This window comes from Chiloscyllium plagiosum, chromosome 22 (genome assembly GCF_004010195.1).
Source record: "Chiloscyllium plagiosum isolate BGI_BamShark_2017 chromosome 22, ASM401019v2, whole genome shotgun sequence".
NCBI classification, from domain to species: Eukaryota; Metazoa; Chordata; class Chondrichthyes; order Orectolobiformes; family Hemiscylliidae; genus Chiloscyllium; species Chiloscyllium plagiosum.
In genome coordinates this window covers 26,004,083-26,027,471 of record NC_057731.1, presented here as the reverse complement: position 1 = coordinate 26,027,471, position 23,389 = coordinate 26,004,083, and the positions used below count along the sequence as shown (strand labels likewise).

At 39.3% G+C, this 23,389-nt stretch overlaps 1 protein-coding gene across 1 annotated transcript in view; it reads left to right on the top strand.

The window, feature by feature from the left end:
* Positions 1-23,389, top strand: part of dock1 (dedicator of cytokinesis 1) — a 575,757-nt gene that overhangs the window by 513,692 nt on the left and 38,676 nt on the right. The window contains exons 44-46 of the mRNA XM_043713153.1: positions 7,595-7,771; positions 8,196-8,279; positions 22,379-22,516. Of these exons, the coding sequence (XP_043569088.1) occupies positions 7,595-7,771; positions 8,196-8,279; positions 22,379-22,516 (399 nt within the window). The remainder of the gene's footprint in view (positions 1-7,594; positions 7,772-8,195; positions 8,280-22,378; positions 22,517-23,389) is intronic.

Here is a 23,389-nt window from a genome sequence, read left to right as displayed (position 1 = left end):
AGGAGCAAGTAAGGTGATGATTCTGCTACAGGCCTTTCATCATTACCTAGAGGAACTTGTGAAGACAGGATCCTAATATAGGCAGTTTGAGACAGAGCTAGATTCATTGGAGATGATGAAAATTACTTGCTTTGCTACAGAGAAAGCAGCTCACTGTTTAGTGAGTCTAGTAGGTAGCTAAGATTTGGGTGGCATGGTGGCACAGTGGCTAGCACTGATGCCTCACAGCGCCAGAGACCAGGGTTCAATTCCCGCCTCAGGCAACTGTCTGTGTGGAGTTTGCACATTCTCCCCGTGTCTGCGTGGGTTTCCTCCAGGTGTTCCGGTTTTCTCCCACAGTCCAAAAACATGCAGGTTAGGTGAATTGACCATGCTAAAGTTAATGGCATATATAAAATAACAAAAATGAATAATATTATCAAATAATTCAACAAAGTTCATTAAGGTTAGCAGGTGATGTGTCAAAACCAAAGCTTATGGGAGTTCCTGGATACCATTGTGATTCATGACAAACGTGTCTGAAGTAAGTGAAGTTCGAGCAGCTTTGGCCCAATGTTTGAGTTGAAGTCTGAAATACAGACATTATGAAGAATCAGGGTGGAGGAAACTTCTTGTACTGGGAGACAGTCACACCACTTAGGATAGAATCTTTTGATTTTTTTCCTTTGGTCAGAGATAGGAGGGCATGACTGTGAGCAAGGCAGGGAAGGGAGCCAGAGGGCAGGAGTGTCTACCTCTGCAATTGTCTAGTAGATTTGAGGTTCTTTCGGATGAGAGCAGGGCATGCAGGGTCAATGAACAGTTTTACCAATGACTGGTACCGGAAGTCATTCAGGCGAGGAACAACAGGAATGCAGAAGTAGTATAGTTGATAGTATAAAGAGGTTAAGAGCGACACAATTCTGTACAGCAAATTGCAAGAGTCTAGGTGGCTGTGTACAGGCACCCCAATGCAATGTTTGAGACATCAGTTCAGGTTGAAAGAGACTTGAAGAGGTAGGTAGATCTAATCATTATGGTCCATGTAGGTATCAGCAACAAAGAGAAAATGAAGAAAGAGATTCTGCATAAAGAGTATGAGGAACAAGGCTTTAAATTAGAAAGTAAAACATCGAATCTCCAGTGTATTAATTGAGCAATGTACAAATTGGCATAGGGTGCAAAAAATTGGAGAGATGCATACAGGCTCAAAGACAGGTGGGAATGGTGGGTTTCAGTTTCTGGGCTACTGACACTAATACTGGGGCAACTATTGGAAAAATCCATATCTGACCATGCTGGAGCCAATCTTGTGAACTGCACTTCTAGGTAAGTAAAGATAGTTTTAAACTAAAGATAAGGGATCAAATTTGGCAAGAAGTGATGTATCAAAGAAAAGAGACGAGAGCAAAATAGCAGTGTGTGAATTGAAGGTCAAAAGATTGCCAAGAGGATCCTGGGAAATACACCAACAATCAAGACTAGACATTACAAAGCTAAAGGTTTTGTATCTGAACTGCACATAACATTCATATCAAAATAAATAGGTAGCACACATGAACACTGTTCTAAAGGGCCACAACATATTGCAGCACACCAAAACTGCAAAAAGAGGAAGAAGAACACCTCTACAATGTATTTGCCAAAAACAGATACCCAACAATTTCATCAACAGATGCCTAAGGGAAAGACAACGGAATGAGGACATGCCACAACCCAAAGGACTAGCCATACCATACAACATCAAGAACATTTCTGAACTGACAGCCAGACTACTACGGCCACTAGGACTCATAACAGCACACAAACCAACAGCCACTCTCAGACAACATCTCACCAGCACAAAGGACGCAATACCCAGCATGAGCAAAACCAACGTAGTGTACAAAATCCCATGCAAGGACTACACAAAACATTACATAGGACAAACAGGAAGACAGCTAACGATCCGTATCCATGAACACCAACTAGCCACGAAACGACACGACCAGCTATCCTTAGTAGCCACATGCACAGATGACAAGCAACATGAGTTCGACTGGGACAACACTACTATTATAGGTCAAGCCAAACAGAGAACAGCCAGGGAATTCCTAGAGGCATGGCATTCATCCACAGATTCTATCAACAAACACATTGACCTGGATCCAATATACCGGCCACTGCAGCAGACAGCTGGAACTGACAACTGGAAGCGGCAAAGACAAACCACTATAAATGCCGGAGGAAACATCACAGAAGCGATTCACAGGAGGCTCCCAAGCACTGAAGATGTCACCTAGACAGGGGACGAAACATCTGCAACACAAATTCCCAGCTCAGCAAACAGAACCACAACAACGAGCACCCGAGCTACAAATCTTCTCACAAACTTTGAACACATGGAAGTAAATAAATATGACCTGACAACCATTTCAGGCTTGAGAATGACCAGAATTAGGTCTTGAATATTGAGGGAAAAGAGGATAAGTAAGCTAGGTGAAAGTGGAGTGGTAGCACTGTTAATCAAGGATGGCATTTGTGCAGTAGTTAGAAAGATTACCTTGGTTCAGGAGGTCAGGATGTAAAAATGTTTAAGCCCAATGAGTCCCTAGTGGGAGTGGTAAAAATGTTTCCTGACAGTAACCATAATATGGGACAAAGTAATCAAGGAGAAATATTAGGCACTTGTGATAAAGGGATGACAATAATTATGGGTTACTTTAATCTACACAAACAATAGAAAGATCAGATTAACAGTAGTCACCTGCATGGGAAGTTCTTAGAATGTTTCATGATAGTTTCTTAAAGCAACACATTTTCAAACCAACTGGGGATTAGGTTATATATTAAACTTTGCATTTGTGTAATATGACAGGATTTATTCATGACGTCAGTGTACAGGCACCCCTAGCATGGAGCACAATAATTGAATTTCACTTCCATATCATGATTTAGAACACCACTATCAATACTCACCACCACTACTTTTATTAATAAGCTACCCCATTCTTTTTTGTCTGTTCTTCACAAATGTCGGGTACCCTTGAACAGAGTTCCTAGTCTTAGTCACCCGGTAACTATGTCTCTGTAATACTAATTTTGAAAGCTTTAGCCTTATCTTATTATTGATGATGGGGATATTTGTGGATCCTCCTTCTCCAGTGAGTTGTTCACTATCCACCACCACCACCACAGCTAGCTGTGGCAGGACCACAGAGCTTGAATCTGATATATTATCCGATAGTCTAGAAGCACACTCAGAAAAACTCAAGGTAGTCAGATGAGTCAGCATGATTTTGGCAAATGTCCATGATGTTCAGCCAACTTACTGGAGTTTTTTCATAGAAGTTTTATGGTGCAGAAGGAGGCCATTTGGCCCATCGTGTTGTGTTGGCTTTTCAAATGAACTTTACATGTTTTGTGATGCAGAGTGATGCCAACAAGCGTCCAATTCCTGTATTGGCTGAGGTTACGAAGACAGGTTACCCACCTTTTCAACATCACCCTTTGGTTGAGGCAAGATGACCCACACATTAAACTCTCTAATGAAAAAGCAACCCTAGGTCTGCTAGGACTATGGCAACTTTATCATCTAGTGCCAATCTAATGCTTTTTCTCCTCTGAAGGAGTAACATGCACTGTGGATACAGATGTGTTGACATAGAGTACTTTGGATTTCTAGAGTATTGTACTCACATATCCACTCAATGTTGTCATGAGATAACTCCCTCAATCTCAGGAATCAGTAAAGTGAACCTTGTCTGAATCACTTTTGATGCATTCATATCATTTCTTAAATTAGAAGACTGAAATTATAGGCAGTATTCTAGCTTAGATCTTTCAGAAGGATGCTAAAACAAGTACAAGATAAAAAAAGAGGGTATCTTAAAAGGCTGAGAGAAGTCCAGGGAGTATCAATACTAGCACAGACTGAATGACCTGTTTCAGTACTGCATATTTTATGCAGTGTTACAGAGAAAAGTTATCTATAATTTGATGACAGGTATAATGACTAAATTAGATTTTCATTATCCACAGTGAAACTTATTTGTATTTTAATTAATAGTTCTCACTGCATTTGTGAAGAGAACCCCAATTGCAATATAGCTAGCATTCAGAAATGCAATTTCTGTAGACTTTAATTTTGTTTTTTTAATTAATGGCCTGAAGCTTCCTCCATAGGTGTGCTCCTGAAGTTAGACACTTAAAAGTACCCAATGTCATTACCATGTTGGCAATGCCAGAAATGCTCAAGAACTTCCCAATCTCATCAGGATATGCACAAATCTTAAATGGATGTACATTGGCAGATATCAGTACAAACAGTTGGACCCTAAAAACACCAATTTTGTTCCAGTATACTTTTGTTTTGAATTATAAAATTTCAGTTTGAACGAATATAATCATCCTCCACACACATTAGGCACAGCATGTTTAAAATCTTGCAATCAGTGAAGTTGTTGAATTTTTAATGTTAACTTTTCCTTGTGCAATAGAAATGTATCCGTCAAAACACTGGTCACAAGTGAGAGTTAACTTTTAAAAATGTTAAAAAAAATTGCCATTACAACAAGAAAAATTAGTTTCAGCAGTTTTGAATGCAGTGGAGAAAAATGTTTTGAAATGCATACTAATAGACGAGTGTTAACCCTAACCATAGTCCCATTTGAGAGGTGAAGGAAGCCAGCTTTGAGGACATAGATTTGTTTCAACAGGAAGCTTGATGGATTTATTTTGCATGCAGACTATTTCTTGACACTCTACTATAAATTTTTGTTCTCTTATCATCAGAGTAAACTACCAGTCAAAATTCAAATACAGAAGACTTCAGAGGGAAGGAAATTGGGTATATCATAGTGTTGCACATAACTCACTAACACCAAAATTCCACAATTTATTAAGCCAGATAGTTTATATGTGTCCAGGTTAGGAATGGATGTAGTGTGTATGGAGAGGAATCTCAAATCCCACGTTTCCTAAGATCCATAACTGTAATGATAGTATGATCTATATTTTAGCTGGACTTTGGAGTCAGGAGATCATAAGTAAAATTCAAAAGAATTTGGCCAATCAAATCTGCTGTACCATTCAGTAAGATTTTGGACTGAATTGCATTTTCCTTGTGTCCTCACAATTCTCTTATTTCCCTTGTCAAATCAAAAATCTGTCTGACTCTGCCTCGCATATATTCAATGGCACAACTTTCCGCTGCTTTCTGGGTAGGAAAATCCAAATGTAAATGACCCTCTGAGTGAGGAAATGCCTCCTAATGTCCATTTTAAATGAACAACCCCTTACTTTTAATCTGTTTCCTCTATATATAGATTCGCTAAAGGAGAGCACGTCCTTTCAATATCTACCCTGTCATGCCCCCTCAACATTATGTGTTGAATTGCTCACCTCTGATTCTTAACTTCAGTTGGTATTGACCAACCTGTTCAGCGTTTCCTCATTAGAGAACCTCATCATTTCAGGAATCATCCTACTGATCCTTTACTGATCTGCTTCCAATACAAATACATTGTTCCTCATTTAAAATGATAAAACTGTACACACTGCTCCAGGGTCCTATCTCATCAATGCCCTGTCCAGTTGTAATAAGACTTCCCTATGTTTAAACTCCTTTCCCCTTGCAATAAAAGTCAATATTCAATTTGCCATCCTAATTAATGTATATCTGAATACTAACTTTTGTGATTCATGTGCAGACCCCTAAATTCCTCTATATTACAGTTTTCTGCCGTATCTCCCCATTTACATAATCTGCTGTTCTATTCTACCTGCCAAAATTTTTACCCTCTCAGTTAACCTATCCATATCCTTTTACAGACTCTTTGTATCCTCCTCACAACTTGATTTCCTACCATTAGGTAACATAGCTGCAATACAGTCTGTTCCTTTATCCATGTCATTAATATAGATTGTATGTAGACCAGGTACCAGCACTAAACCCTATAGAATTCAACTGAGTGACAGTTTGCCAACCTGAAAATGGTCCATTTATCCAAACACTCTTCCCTGTTAGTCAATTCTGTACCATGCTAACGCATCAAGTTGTGCAGGAACCTTTTATGTGGCACCTTACAAGAGTTCTCTAAATCTGAATACACTAGATCTACATGTTCCCCTTTACCTTTGTTACATTCTTAAAGAATATGTTCACGGAATAACAGTATCAGTATTAAATTGGATTGCAGTGTCCAAAGTCCGCATATTGCAAGGGTGCTCTCTCTTGTCTGATAACTCCTCAAACTTCAATACAAAATTATCTAGCCAAAGATTCAGCATTCAAAAACATGAATAGTGTGAACTAGCAATGGTCATCCACTAGTTACCTAATTAAGTGTAGAATAAAAGCTTGGATATTATTTGTTCAAAACAAGGTGCATTTGTAACATTGAGCTAGTTTCAATTGCTGTTAAACAAACAATATCACAGACATTAAAATTTAATGTTTATAAGTTAGCATATGGAATTTCATTTTTCTTATTTTACTTATCGATAAATTTGTTTTTTGACACATCTTTTGCTTTTGTTTCTCAGTCCATTTTTCTATCCCTCTCTCCATTTTACTTTTTTAATATGGTCTTACAATAAATTTATTATTCAATTATACATTTCCTGGTTTGCACTCTGCAGGCCATAATAGCATTCACTATTCTGTTCTCCTGCATCCAATTCTATGTGGATAATAGTCCACTGTATTGGACTCTGAAGGATCATAATGTACCCATGAGAAGTCTATGTCAACATAAAAAACGCGATGTGTCATATATTTGCAATTGAGTCCAAAATCCAGGCCATTCTGTGCTTTCAATATTTGTTTGTGTTGGCTATAATGACATTATGCAGTTTCATATTTTTAATATTTTACTGACAGTTGTAAAACTGAGTCATAGTTGGTCTGAAATCCAAGATTATACATAGGAAGATTTTCATCATCCAAGGAGTAATTTTATAACAATGCATAAAAAAAGTGTTTAATTTCATCCAGTTTACCAGTATAAGGGGCCCTGGATTTGCAAATGTCTAATGAACTCTAGTACTTAAGAATGTGATCTCATACAAGGATGTATTAATATTAATTTTAAAGGTTGGACATACGAACATTTTTTGATATTTGTGAACAGTTATTTTATATTGTCCTCCAACTTATATTGTCCCAAGTTCCAACTGTACAAATGGATTTGCCAACAGACTCGAGCAGAACCGGGTTGTAACCCAGGGAGTTGCCTGCATGTACTTGTAGGCACTAGTCTTAGACTGGTAAATTCTAAGAAAAATCACTGAGAGAAAGATAACCCTCTAGAATTTGCATAATACAGAACAGCAACATTCTCATTACGTATTTACTAAAGTATTTCAGGCCATGGGATTATGAACCACTTGAGTCCTGAATCATCTTAGCAGTTTTTACATCATAAACATATTACTGCTAATTGGTAATTGTGGGAAAGATTAAAAAAACTGAACAGCAAAATATTTTGTCAACTTGAATAAAATGTTTTGATATATAATTATCTGAGTGCAGACCAAAATATCAGAATTCTTTCAAATAATAATTATAACAAGTAGAGAAGTCCTAGTTTGAATGCTATTTTTTTATATATGTTATATATATATATCTTTGCAGGTCGAGATAAGTCCTTTGGAGAACGCAATTGAGACAATGCAGTTAACAAATGAGAAGATCAGCAACATGGTTCAACAACACATGAATGATCCAAGTCTGCCCATTAACCCTCTGTCCATGCTGCTGAATGGAATTGTCGATCCTGCAGTGATGGGGGGTTTCGCCAATTATGAAAAGGTTTGTTCATTAATTCTTTTTTCTCCCTTTTGTGTTTAACAATACTGATCGAAAAATTATGAAACTTTTTTAAATTGCTATATTTTTGAAAAACAAGATTAATGTTAAGATGATCAAAGCTATTGATTAATAATTTTTCACTGGTACTTAGCTAGTTTTAGCAAGGTCATGGATAAATTAATCCCCATCTCAACATATTTTCTCTATATACAATACCCGTTAGAAATTCTTCATTGAATGTTTAGTAAAAGTAACGAGAAGTTTGATTACCCCATCCCCACCACCATGACCAATCAATCATACATTTACAATCATTGTAGTACCACTTCCAGGTATGCTAGGTCCATAATGAAAACGCTACTTAAAAACAGATTTTCAATTGTTTTTAATAAAACTGCTTCAACTTGTTTTGTTTTGATGATAGGCATTCTTTACGGAAAAATACATGCAAGAACACACTGAAGACCTTGAGAAGATCGAAAATCTGAAGGACCTCATAGCCTGGCAGGTAAATTCTCTTTGATTTTAACATGAGATGTTGCTTGTCTGAAAGGAGTAAACCAACATCATCTGGTTCAGAAAATTAGAATTACATTTTTCCTGGTTAAAAAGGTTGTCTTCATTTTATCAGACAGAATAAATATCTGAAGATCATGAGTGGAATAGTGACACAGAAATATTAGTAGATAATTTCACATGAGACTACTTTTTCTCTGTCAGTGTTTTATTTTTTCACATCATAACCTGCAAATTCATTCGTAACCTGTTACACTTCAGTAATGTCAGTAACAAAATGGAAGAAAGGTTATCTAAAATGGACTGAATTTCAGCTAAACGCCCTTTTTCTAGAGATTTAGAAACTATTTTGGAAAACAAACTAATTATTTTAAAATGCCAACCGATTATGATATTTATTGACTAAAAGAAATCTGCCATCTGTCCAAATTAGTGGGATATATAAAAAGTTCTGTTTGTCGATATGTTTATTTATACGTTAACATTATTAGTGTGATTCAAAATGCTTCACTGATTCTTCATCATGTGTCTCAAGTTGTGTGGAGCATTTCAGTTCTTAAGAATGATCGTACCTTCCCAATAGCGATGCAATAATTGTCTTTAGCAATAAATAGCTGTAAATGAAAAGTTAGTGCATAACAACAAAAACACAAATTACTGGAAAAACTTAGCAGATCTGGCAGCATCTGTGGAGAGAAAGCAGAGTTAACATTTCGGATCCAGTGGCCATTCTTCAGAATTGATAGTATCTCGGAATAGGTTAGTATTTATGCAGAAATTGGGGATGGGGGGGCGGAATAGATGAAGATAGGGCCCAAAGAGAGAGAAAAACAGTTGGATAGAGAAAGGAGTGGGTAGGGGTCAGCCTGAGAGAATGAATAGCTGCTAATGGGGCTAGCTGGCAATGGGTTGTTGTGGTAGCAGCATATGTATTGACAAGGCCTGGTGTGTGGGGATTGGGGTAAGAACATGGGAGAAAGTGCTCAAGCCCTAAAATTGTTGAATTCGATACTGAATCCAGAAGGCTACGGAGTTCCCAAGTGGAAAATGAGATGCTGTTCTTCCAGCTTGTGCTGAGCTTCACTGGAGCACTGCAGGAAACCTGAGACAGAGATGTTTTTCAGTGAATACGGGGGGGTGTTGAAGTGACAGGCAACTGGAAGATCAGGTCATTTCTGAAAACAGAACATATGTGTTCTGCAAAGTGGTCATCCAGTCTACACTTCATTTCCCCAATGTAGAGGAGACCACGTTGTGAGTAGCAAATACAATAGACTAGAATGGGTAAAGTGCAGATAAAGCACTGCTTCATTTGGGTGTTGTGCCTCGGGCCTTAGATACTGAGGAGGAAGGAAGTAAATGGTCAAATGTTAAATGTTCTGCAATTGCAGGGTAAGGTGCTGTGGAGAAGTATTGTGAGAGAAGGCAGAGTGGACCAGGGTGTTCCAGATCAAATGGTCCTGGTGAAAGGCTGACAAGGAAGGGGAGGAGAATATGTGCTTGGTGGTGGCATCTCACTAGAGGTGACGGAAATGGTGGCAAATGATCATATGGATGTGGATGCTGGCAGGATGCTTGGGGGATCTCTTGCTGTTGTGAGAGGGAAGAGAGGGATGAGAGAGGGCTGATATGTGGGAGATGGATTGGACACAGCTGAGGTCCCTGTTATCCTTGGTGCTGGGGAATCCTCAGTTGAGGAAGAAGGTGGACATTTTAAGAGGCCGTCTTGTCGAAATTGGCATCTTCTGGACAGATGCAACAGTGACGGAGGAGCTGGGAAAATGGAATAGAGTCTTTACAGAAAGCAGGTGTGAGGGTGGAAAAGCACAGCAGGTCAGGCAGCATCCGAAGAGCAGAATTGACATTTTGGGCATAAGCCCTTCATCCGTGAGGATACATAGTCAAGTATACTCTGGGGATCAATGGATTTGTAGTGGATATTGGCAGCCAGCCTATCGGCAAAAATAAGAACAAAAATATTGAGGAGTGGAAGGGAGGAGTCAGAGATGGACCTGGTGAAGGTGGCAGTGGGTTAGGAATTGGAAGCGAGATGGATAAACTTTTTCAATTCTTCCGAAAGAGGAAAGCAGCACCCATGAGGCCATTGATATACTGGAGGAAGAATTGGGGGTGGGAACTGGAATAGGACTGGAACATGGAATATTCCACTTGCCCCACAAAGAGACACTTGTAACTGGGACCCACGTGGGTACCCACAGCTACACTTTGACCTAAAGAAAGTGAGAGGAGTTAAAAGAGAAGTTTTTCAGAGTGAATCAGGCAGAGGAGGAAAGTGGGGACCATTCAGCCCTTATTTTCCAGGAAGAAGTGGAGAGCCCTCAGACCATCCTGATGGGGGATGGATGTGTAAACAGATTGCACATCCATGGTAAAGAGGAGGCGCTGGAGCCCACAAACTGCAAATTCTAAAAGCGACGTAAAGTATGAAAGGAATCGTGTGGGAATGGAAGTAGCGAGGAACTGGACAAGAGGAGAGAGAAAAAACGAGTTGAGTTTTGAGGAAGAGTTCTGTGGGGCAGGAGCAGGCTGACGCAATGGGTCTGCCTAGGCAATCCTGTTTGTGGACTTTGGGAAAGATATAGAAGCAAACTGTACAGGGTTCAAGGACTATGATCTTGGAGGCAGTTGGGGAAGATCACCAGATGAAATGAGGTTCCTGACCCTTGTGGACACAGTATCCTGTGTTCCATGGTGGAGTCGTGGTCCTGGAAACTGTCTGGCCAAACTCCTGATCAGTAAGTATCTTATCATTACTTAGTAAACCATGATATTAATTTCTTTTTCCCATTTTTACAATCAGCTCTGCAGACAATTGATCTATTCCAGCAGTTTTTTCATTTTGTATCTCATTCATTGCTGTTTATATCTGAGTCACTAGTATTTATGTGCGGTCTAATGAATTCAACATCAATATTGCTTTCTTCTAATGCAGTCTTCTCATGTTTTCACCCTGTATGCGTATAGCTCCAAGGACCTAGGTTCAATTCCACCCTTGGGTGATTGTCTGTGTGGAGATTGCACATTCTCCCGGTGTCTGTGTGTTTTTTCCATGGCTGCTCCGGTCTGTGTGGGTTTTCCATGGGTGCTCCGGTTTCCTCCTACAGTCCAAAGATGTGAAGTTAGGTGGATTGGCCATGCTAAATTGCCCATAGTGTTCAGTGATGTCCAGGTTAGGTCCATTAGCCATGGGAAATATAGGGTTACAGGGATAGGGTAGAGAGATGGGTCTGGGAGGGATGCTGTTTGGAGGGTCAGTGTAGACCTGTTAGGCCAACTGGCCTGCTTCCACACTGTAGGGATTCTATGGATTCTGTAGAGCTCTTCAATATGCTCCTTCCATTTTTATGCTTTTTTTTGTTAGTGTTTGTTAATTGAAAACCTTTCTGATTCTTTTTGTTATTTTCTACCCTTTGTACTGCATGCCCTTAATCTCCTTTCTTGTTGTATAAGGAAGGTTTACTTTTCCTAGCTAATTCAATCTTCGAGTGTGGTACACTGCTCTTTAAAGGTGTTCTCATTCCTTTTCTCCAGTTAACTCATTATTAAAATGTCTATTTTGCAATATGCCTTCAGTATTAATGTTCTCCCTTTTTTTCCATCCTTACATTCTTTGGAATATTGTCATATTGACTTTTTTTTCTCTAAAATCCCAATGCAGTGTTCCCCTCTTTCCTTGATTCATTCTTTAATCTTTATTCATTCATTCATGCTGGTGATATCCCTTTCTTTTCTAACTACTGCTTATTTTCTTCACTTACGAATTCTTAATTTGCTTTTTGCAATCTGGGTGCCACCGTTTTCTGCAGATTCTTTGAGAGTCAGAATATTTCAACTTTTACATTTCCATTTTGACTGACAATTAGTATCATTACGAAAAGAGAAGGCTTTAAAGGTAGAATAGCCTTCTGGAATGGTTGCTGAAAGTGACCCTTAAAACAGTTTAATCAAATTAATCAACTATGCCAAAAAAATGTTTAAAGTTCAGAAGATCCACTATGTGTTAGAATATTTTTCAGCACCCTGAAGTATTTCAAAAGAATGAAAGGATTGTACCATTAACAACAATAATTTTGGACACCGTGTGGAGAATCGTGTTCTTAGCCGATCTTGTCTGGCCAACATGGGCAATGAAATTTACGATGTGTTGGTGTTGGACTGGGGTGGACAAAGTTAAAAACCACATAACACCAGGTTATAGTCCAACAGGTTTATTTGGAAGCACTAGCTTTCAGAGTGCTGCTCCTTCATCCGGTGGCAAGTGAGGCAGGATTATAAGACTTGGAAATGGTTCATTTTGCCCACAAGATCTGAACTAGTGTTTATGCTCCACACGAATGTTGTCCCCACTTCGTTTTATCTTACCTTATCAATATCTTCTTCAGTTTAAATTCACCTTAAATGCATTTAACTGTCAGAAAAAGAGTTTCTTTTGAACTTCTTATTGGATTTATTACAGTTTTGGGGATTGTCTAAAAAATACACAATTATAAATTAAAACACTTAAGGAAAGTTTGGAACTGAAAAGTGTTCATTCTTCGAGAGACTAGGCTAATCTTATGTCAATTAATATTTATTAGAAGAACTGAATGAACGTCTGATCGGGGACATGATTAACATTATAACAAAAAACACAACTAAATGTGTTATGTAGTGTGCGGGTTTGTAAGCTAATTGACCATGGAAATGTTATAAGATGGAAGGATGTTTTCGCACTGACCACTTCTGGATGTTTGAGGGTGGTGTATGCCACCACTGTTCTTATGTTTTGGCTTTAGGTTACGATGGTAGTTTGAATGCCAATCTGCATTTTTGAAAAGAATGCCACTGACTTTAGATGAGTGTCCCTGCTGTCTACCATTTAAAATTTGGAGTTAGCCAATCTGTTGCAAAGAACTAGTGTGCAGTCTTGAGGTACAGTTTAACTTCTGTTCCTTTCTGATTTCCACCTGGTTAGGGGATGTTAAAGCTGAGGCCCAAACCATTGGTGGGTGGCATGGTGTCTCAGTGGTTAGCACTGCTGCCTCTCAGCGCCAGAGACCCAAGATTCAATTCCAACCTTGGGCAACTATGTGGAGTTTGCAGGTAAAACTCCCCGTGTCTACGTGGGTTTCCTCTTGTGCTCCGGTTTCCTCCTGAAATCCAAAGATGTGCAGGTCAGGTAAATTGGTCATGCTAAAATTGCCCATAGTATTCAGGGATGTGTAGGTTAGGTGCATTAGTTCGGGTTAAATGTAGAGTAATAGGGGAATCGGTCTGGGTGGTTTACTCCCTGGAAGGTCAGTGTGGACTTGTAGGGCAGACTGGCCTGTTTCCACACTGTAGGGATTCTGTGATTCTATCTGAGCACTTTTGGGACAAGCAGAACCTGAAGTCTGAAGCTACTGTACTTTAATATAAAAGGGTAATGGCAGGCAATATTGTGAATTGCACTATCCCTAATGCATTGATATTGCATTATTGGAGAATGCAGTCAAAATTGGATGTCAAAATCAACCCAAGAAAAGGTAGCTACATTTGCTTATGAAACAGTCTTATGCTTGTGGAAATTGAATTGCACTGTGCACAATGTCGTCTACCCAGTAGTGAGCACTAAACATTTATGCTATATCAGAGTTATTGAGATTGTCCAGTGGTTTTGCACATACCATGATTTGAATCAAGAATGGATTTCAGCTACAAAAGCTGTCTTCACAATGAATAAAGTTCTGTCATTACACAGTTCAATCTTTTTTTGTGTGCGTGGGAGAGTTTCTGACCTTTTAATATAGCGTTTAAAAACATATTTGGTTTATCCCTGCAGCTGTACAAATCTGCACAAAGCTCCTTCCACACATCTCAATTGGCCTATTTGCCATCTACCCACGCATTGTTCCATGCCCTTAGTCATGCAAGAGAATACTAGTGGGGCACAACCTCCCACTTGTCACCAAACCATTTTCCAAAAGTATGTGAAATAAAGATTTGCCCATGTGTTGTGATTTCTTGGACTTTCAGATTGAGAGAAATAAAAACATGACCTATAAAATAAAATCTTGATCAAAAAAAAATCCACAAAAATCATGCTGTTGACATTTTTTTCTAAATGCCAATCAATCAGCTATTTAAAAAACAAATTAAAATGGAAGAATATTTTACAAAGAAGATTTGCTGAAGTGGTCATTACTATTGTATACATTTTATCAAATGCTTCAGAGGATCTGGTTACTGTAGTATTAACAATAATATTATTAAGATCTCTGATAAAGAACATGAAAGGCAGCCCATGGACCTGAGAATTCTGAGGGAAAAGGTTCAGTTTTGGCTTTACTAAGATTCTTGAGGTTTAGTAGTGATTTGAAGAGTTGCCTAACATTCAAATACATGGAGGGAGATAATTTTCTCGATCTTTCTTTTAGTTCTAGTTTCAGGGGATGTGTCTGGCACTGGCAAGGCCAGCATTTGCTGCCCATTCTTAATTTCCTTTGAGAAGGTGAACTGCCTTCTTGAACCACGTTAAAAATCACACACCGGGTTATAGTCCAACAGGTTAATTTGGATGTTCTAGCTCGAGGAGCGCTGCTCCTACCTGATGGAGAAGCAGCCCTCCAAAATATAGTACTTCCAAATAAACCTGTGGACTATATCCTGGTGCTGTGTGATTTTTAACTTTGTCCACCCCAGTCCAACACCAACACCTCCACACCATGGCTTCTTGAATCACGGCAATCAATATGATGGAGGTGTACCCACAGTGTTGTAAAGGAGGGAGTTCCAGCATTTTGCTCCAGTAACAATTAAGAATCAACAATATAGTTCTAAGTCAGGATAGTGTGTACTTAGAGAATGGGGGATATCTCACATGTGATGATGTTCCCATTGTATCTGGTGTCCTTGTTCCTAGAAGTCACTGGTTGCATAGGTTCTATTGCAGGGCTTATAAGTTACTGCATTGCATCTTGTAGGTAGTACACACTATTGCTACTATGTCTTCAGTGGAAGGAATTATTGTTTAATTTTGTGCATCGAGTGCCAGTCAAGTGGGCAGTTTTGGCCAGAATGGTGTCAAGATTGCTGATTGTTCTTAGAGCTGCCCTACTGCAATCACATGGTGATTAATCAAATTCACTCCTGTCATGTGCCTTGTCGGTGGTGGGCAGGTATTCAGTATTCAGGAAGTGAGTTACTTGCCTCAGAATTCCTGATTTCTGACCTGTCATAGTAGCAAAAACATTGGTGCAGCTTGTTTAGTTTAGTTTTTGGTCAGTGGCAACCATCACGATTGTGTGGGATTCTGTGATGGTAATACTGTTGACTATCAAAGAGTGAGGGTTAGATTCTTTCTTGTTGGACATAGTCATTACCTGGCATTTATATGGTGCAAATGATATCTGCCAATTATCAGTTCAAGTCTGAATGTTGTCTTACTATTTATGGACATACGGCTTCAAAGTCTCCTGTTTTGATGAGGTGTGAATGGTACAGAATGTTGTGTGGTTATCAGTGAACATCCCCACTTCTGACTTCATGGTGGAGAAAATGTCATTAATGAAAAAGCCAAAAGGTGGTAAGGCCCAGGAAAACTTGAAGTCCTGCAGCTGTGTCCTAGGACAGAAATGATTGACCACCACCACAACCATCTTCATGCATGCTCGGTATGACTGAAAGCTGTGGGGAATTTTCTCCTGTTGATTTTCAGTTTATTTAGGACCCAAACCTAAGCCTAACTTTGAAATTAATCCTTGTCAAATTAAATATTTTTACTTTGCTTCTTGCCTTTTTCCATAGTTGATCTAAAACTTACGACACTATTATTATTGCTCCCTAAATATCTCCTTATTGACATTTGCAGCAGAACTTAGTTGAAGTGAAAGGGATTCTATTCAAGTAAAGAGTATCAGCAGAATCTCTTGGCTCCATTGCAGGGGAATTGCAACACAATTTAAGTTCAAGCAGCTATCTACCTCGGTAGTGTCAGGCCTCCCACTTGATCAAGTCCTTGGTTGCGCAGAAACCCTACCACAAGAGTTGCAGCAATCAGAGGCCAATAGCTCCCGATTTCTGATAGTGCCACTGTGGTGGTAGTTGTAGATTGTAGTGCACTGAGGCTTTCACCAAGAATCACCACTGGATTCCTGGCCACAGCAAGTGTTGGTGGAATGTGATTTGTCGGTAGGGGATTGTATGCAAACCGCCAGAACCTGATCCGGAAGTGCCTCCATCCTTACTGAATCTGTAACATATATATTGAGAAAACTCTCCTAAATGTATTTAAGAAATGCCTCTTCTCTCTACAGTATTAGTACTAGTTGATATTTAGGATAACTAAAGGCCTGTTTATACTAATATAGTCCTTGCACCTCTCTATATTTTCCCTGAAAATGTGTAGCTGTATTTGTAGGGGTGCCACGATGGCTCAGTGGTTAGCACTGCTGCCTCATAGCGCCAGGGACCCGTGTTCAATTCCCGCCTCGGGCAACTGTCTGTGTGGAGTTTGCACATTCTCCCCATGTCTGCATGGGTTTCCTCCGGGTGCTCCAGTTTTCTCCCACAGTCCAAAGATGTGCAGGTCAGGTGAATTGGCCATGCTAAATTGCCCGTAGTGTTAGGTCAATTAGTCAGGGGTAATTGTCGGGGAATGGGTCTGGGTGGATTGCTCTTTGGAGGGTCGTTGTGGACTTGTTGGGCCGAAGGGCCTGTTTCCACACTGTAGGGAATCTAATCTAATATCTTTCCCACAAGTTGGTGACTTAAACAATACATCCATTAGTGTAATAGCGCCTCCAATGTTTCTTAATTTTAGTAAAATTAATTCTATCCTTATCCCAGCAGGACATCCATTCTGTTTAATGCTTTAATATTCTTTTTAATGCTGCCAACCCTTCTCCTTCCTTTCCTTATGTCTAGAAATATTCAGTACCCAATTGTTCCTTATTATTGCGACATCATATTCACATATAGATATTTGTGCTTGCAGTTCAACAATTTGTATTTTATCACACTCCAGGCATTTAGATACAAACACTGTATGTATGGTCTAGATCTTTCAATATGTCCTTTGTGTATTATTGTAATTATTATTTTCTGATGCTAGTCCTAAATAACTTATTAAATCCTTTGTGCACCTTATTTATCCTTTCTAATGCCACATCCTGACTCCTAAACCTGCAATTTGTCTAACCCAGCCCAACAACACGAGCAAACCACTTAATCCTGGCCTTGTAGAGAAGGCAAGGCTGGTTTACAAGGAAGATCTGATGGATGGAGGAGATCTAGGCTTCACCTTCCACTCCACCAACCTCTGTACACGTAGCATCACCTTTAGCCATTTCCAACACCACCAGAGATGTATTTCCCTCTCCACCCCTCTCTGCTTTCCATAAAGACCATTACCTCCACGACTCCCTTATCAGGTCCATGCCCCTCGCAAATCCTGCACCCACACCTCCCCACACACCTCAGTCCAAGGCCCCAGAGAAGCCGACCACATCCATCAGAGTTTTACCTGCAATTCCACACATGTCACTTACTGTATCAGTAGCTCCCGATGCGGTCTCCTCTACATTGGGATGCCTACTTGCAGAGCACTTCAGAGAACATCTCTGGGACACCTGCACCAACCAACCCCACTGCCCCATCACCAAACACTTCAACTTCCTCTCCCACTCCACCAACAACATGTAGGTTCTCGGCCTCCTCCATCACCACTCCTTAACCACTCGAGGCAGAATACCTCATCTTCCGCCTCAGGACCCTGCAACCCCATGGCAAAAATGTGGATTTCACCAGTTTCTTCATTTCCCCTCCCTCCAGCTTATCCTAGTGCCTACCTTCCAACTCGGCACATCCTCATGACCTGTCCTATCTGTCCATCTTCCTTCCCACCTATCCACTCCACCCTCCTCTCCGACCTACCATCATTGCTGCCTGACCTGCTGTGCTTTTCCAGCACCATACTCCTGAGATCTAGACCCTTAAGAGGCATCAGAAAGGTCTGGGTGGGAAACAACACACTTCAACTCAATGTCTTTGCAAACTACTACCCCATCTCTAACTCCCTTTTCCCTCTAAAAGTCTTGAACGTGATGTTATACATGTGCACACCTATTATTCCTGGAATTCCATCCATGATTTTCTCCAATCAGCTTTTGCCCTACCACAGTAGCAAAGTGGCCCTCAACTAGTCTCAAGTGAGATCCTAAGCTTTGACAAAATTAACTACTCTATTCATTTTTATTAACTACTCCTGTTCATTCTTCTCAGCCTGCCTGTATCCTTTGACATACCTTTGTATTGCCATTCAGCTGAATGGAACTGCACTCACTTGTTTTCTTTCCTATCTCAACGCTGGAGAGTTTTCCTGCTGCATTTGTCAATTCAAGTGTGTTCATAGGCCTATTTGTAGTTACTCAATTTTTCATTCACATATTGCTCCTTGCTAAAGTTAAAGCACTTGTTTTTACATGTAACAACTTCTAGCTCTATCTCACCACCACCTTATGACCTCTCTGCTGTTGCTAAATTGTTACACAAACTTTGTGAAATGTAGTAGTGGTTGGGTTGAAATGTTGTCCAATTAAACATTGGTGCTGGGGAAGTCCATGATCAGAAGTCATGGTGGGGTCATGCTAGGAGCAGTACCAGCAATACCTAAAAATAAGGTGTTAACCAAGTGACACTGCAGCACAAGACTGCTTGCATTGTAAACAGCAAAAGCAAATCTCACAACTAACAGATCGTAGCTGTGCAGTCCTGTTACGTACAGGAATCCAGTGTGGTGAATCCACTAGTGGGCTATTAAGCACTAAGAGGAGACTCCAGTAACATTGTCATCCTTTACATTGAGGAAGCTAAGCACATCATTGCAAAAAACAACACTAAAGCATTTGCAATCATTTTCCACCAGAAGTGCCGACTGGATAAATCATGTTTGCTTCCTCATGAGGTTCTCAGCGTCAGCCGATTCAGTTTACTCCATGTGAAATCTAGAAATGTTTGATAGCACTGAATTCCGCAAAGACTAGGGGCTTTAACAGTATTCAAGCAGAGGTCCTGACAACTTGTGCTCCTCAAAATTGGCAGAAAAATCTAACAGATTAATGGGCTTCCTTTGAAGAGGAGGAAATGGTTCCTGTGCAGTTGAGAGACATTCCCATGAGAGGCAACGGCAGGGAAACCAAAGCCGCATGAAGGAGGATAGTAAGTTGAAGTAGAAATTGTTTCACTGATGTCAGGTTGATAGTATAAGTAAGAATAAGGCTCACCACAGACAGTTCTGAAGGAAGTGAAAAGACAAGTTAAAGCAACAAAGAGAGAGCATGAGAAGAGGATGCTACGAACATAAAGAGAAATCTAAAACTTTACAAAATAAAAGAACATACTGTTCTAGTTAATGGGAGGGTTAAACCATGAACACAATTAGCAAGCAAATTTATTTGCAAACTTCGTGTCTTTTTTGTGTAGAAGTTACAAAGAATGGGATACTATTCCCATTGTTGATGGGAGAGAGTTGTGATCTTTTCTGTAGTGTACGGTATAAATGACCTACTGTGTTAGTATTCAGGTCTGGCAGCATCTGTGGAGAGACATTTCAGGTCCAGTGACCTTTCATCAGAACTGATGAGCTGCAGGCAGAGATATCTACATAAGAATATGATGTTGCAATCATAAGAGAGCCATGGGTACTGAATATCGCTCATGAAGAGTTTCATAGTTTATGGTTTTATTTTAGTGTTTCGGTAGTGTTGCTTTTAATTTGAGTTACAATAAAAGTCTTAAAACTTTTATTGTGATACTTTAAGCCATTCTTTGGACTTTTGAATTCTTGTTTTATCAGTCTGTCCAAGGAATGTGACACTATTGTTGAAGAATTCAGTGTTAGTTGCATAACAGTAGCTGGTGTCAAAAATGAAAATATTGCATTGGAGTTGTAAAAACATTTCACTGAAGTTGAAGTTATAGTACTTTAATGTGAGTGTATTATTGTGTTGAACTTTGCAGTAGGGAGTATTTGGTGATAGGACTGGATGCAGTCAACTGAAAAATGGACAGAATTTGCTATACTATAATCATTTGCTTGAGCATACAATTCATTTCTTCACTTAACATTTAACTTAAAAAGTGTAAAGACACAAAAACCAACACACTGCACACAACTAAAATACATTATGTGAATTTATTTCACTATAAGCCAGCAATGCAGTTAAAATACAAATTTGTTTTCAGGCATGAAAGGAATACTTCCATGACAAGAATTCAGAACAATAGGCTTAAAATAACTTACAGAAATCCAGTGAAATATATACCTTGTAATGCATATCCCTTTGCCAAGAATGAGAGTGAAAAGAGAACCACTCAGATTTAATTAATAAAAACTAAACATTTTAGTTTCTTGTATTATATATATGAATAGAGATCAATAATTAAGCAGCTTGGTTTGCTTAAGCCTGAATATTAGAGAGGTTAAAAACAAGTGGTAATACATTAATCTGAACTAACTGGTTTTTAAAAGTTGGAAAGATAATTAAAATGCAGCAAATAGGTGCCTAGAAATATTTGTTTTGTATTGATATGAATAACATTGTAGAGAAATTGACAGAAAAGGTTTAAAATAGACATGTGTTGGAAAACATACAGTTTTATCCCTACAGGTGATGATTTATGGCTGATAATATTGACAGTTCGAGTTGACCGATATTATTAAGTTTATAATCAATCCTGTTTACAGGTTGAACTAGTGTTCTCTGAACAGCTATCCTGTTTGACCATGAACTGTTTTTTCCATTCTGACAACTGCTGTATTGCCAAAACCACCGGTTTCCACCTCCATGTCATTGCATGTCTATATTCATACCTCAACTTTGAAATCTTTATTCACATCATCCTATGAAAGCTTCATTTATCTCAGCATTCTCTTTGCTGGCTCCTGGAACTCTACCCCATTCATTCTATTTTTATCTAAAACACATTGGTATAGAGCTTCCTCTTTAGATGCAAATGCAAGGCGTGCAGTTAAAGTGGGGCAGCACATTAGCTGACAGCATCAGGGACCCAGCTTTAATTCCAACTGTGAGTGGAGTTTGCACACTCCCCATGTTTGCGTGGGTTTCCGCTGGGTACTCCAGTTTCCTCCCACCAAAGATGTGCAAGTTAGGTAGATTGGCCATGCTAAATTCCCCATAGTTTTCAGGAATGTGTAGATTAAATGCATTAGCCATGGGAAATGCAGGTTATAGGGTAGAGGGATGGGATTGGGTAGAATGCTGTTCGGCTGCCCGGTACGGACTTGTGCAAAATGGCCTGTTTCCACATTCTGGGGGTTCTACGATTCTATGCACTAGTTTGCTGAAGTGAAGTTAGATTTGGACTTCTTTGGTAATCACAAATATAAAATCTTTTCCATGAACCAGTGCCTGAGGACAGTGCAACAACATAGTTGTATTATATATGTGTGGAGAGAGAAACAGTGTTACTGTTTTGAGTTCTATGGCTCCTTGGAACTGAAGGGAGATAGAAATACAACGGGTTTTATATTGTTGCAAAGACAGATTACATTGTGTCTGAAAGTAAAAACATGAAGCCAACCAAAAAGAAAATGCTTGCTGTCCCGAACTTGAAGTGTTACAATTAAGCCCAACTTCAGCTCATAAATACTGTCCCCACTTTTTGATTTTATTTTGCCAAATGCCAACCTTTTTCATGCTTTTACTTTCAGATAGAATTAGTCTTTATTCTACAATTAATAAATACTCTGGATCAATCCTTTGTTTCTTTATTACTATCATTACCACAACCTGTGCCTTTGTTCCCATGACATCTTTGTCCCTAATGTTTCTCACCCTCCAACCTAACTCTAACCATCATTTTAACCTCTCCATAAACACTGCAAGGGCTATTGAGTTTCACCAATATTTTGTTTCTAATGCATTAAACTTGGATCTTTCCTGGTATTTTTCAATACTTCTTATAAGTTCCCTCACAATTCTCTTATTTCCTACAGTGTTTTGAGAGATTGGTTATGTGAAAGGAGATGTACAGGTGTAAGTTATTGATGTGGAACAATGACATCATTGTGCATTTTTAAAAATCATTTAGATCCCATTCTTGAACGAAGGCGTACGAATTCATGGTGAGAAAGTAACTGAAGCATTGAGACCCTTCCATGAGAGATTGGAAACCTGTTTCAAAGAATTAAAAGAAAAAGTGGAGAAACAATATGGAGTCAAATCATGTGTACGTATTATTTTTTGATATATATCATAGATGAAGATGGTCCACTGAAGCTTTTCTCTCAGTTTTCACTCTGAGGCAGAGACATCAGTGTGTCAATAAAAGATCTTTAATCTGAAATGTTAACTGTTCCTCTTTCCACAGGTGCTGCAAGACCTGCTGAGTATCTCTAGCTTTTATTCTCTCTATTTCAGATTTCCAGCATTCACAGCATTTTGCATCATTCCATTTCTTGGTTCTTTAAACATTGAGATAAGTAATAAAACTGTAAGACAAGCTAACTTGTTTTGTTCATAGTTCGTGCTGCCTCAGTTAGTTCAGCTACTTCCTTGCTGAGCTCATTGAGCTTTGAAACAACACAGAGTAGTAATTTGCCTAGTGATTGACTTCCTATGGGCAAGTGCCTCACTGTTCCACATGTCTTCATAGTGAGTCATTGTAACTGAAGAATCACTGTGTGATGGCTAATAGGTTCAAATTGATATTAACCTGTTAGATGTAACATACTATTGCATCAACACAAAGGCCTCTTGGCATTTAACAAGCTTTTGTTTGACCCACCAAGAATATGTCTTTAGTAATTGTTGCTATCTTAGTCTGCCAGATATGTAAGTTAAAGTTAATGGGTAGAGATCATTTCAAAGTTTAAAGTGCAAGCAATCCAAAAAAGGAAGCTATGTGGTTAACATGCCTCACAACATTTCTGCTTTTTCCCAAGAAATCAGGATATCCCAGACTACTATTTCCCTCAATGACAAAAGACTACCATTGAATCTCCTCCTACCATTGTGGCCTTTGATAATACTCCCTCTTCCGGACCAGACTTGATCACCATTGGGTTTACCCTCTGTTCTGTTCTCTGAGATTCCTCTCTTC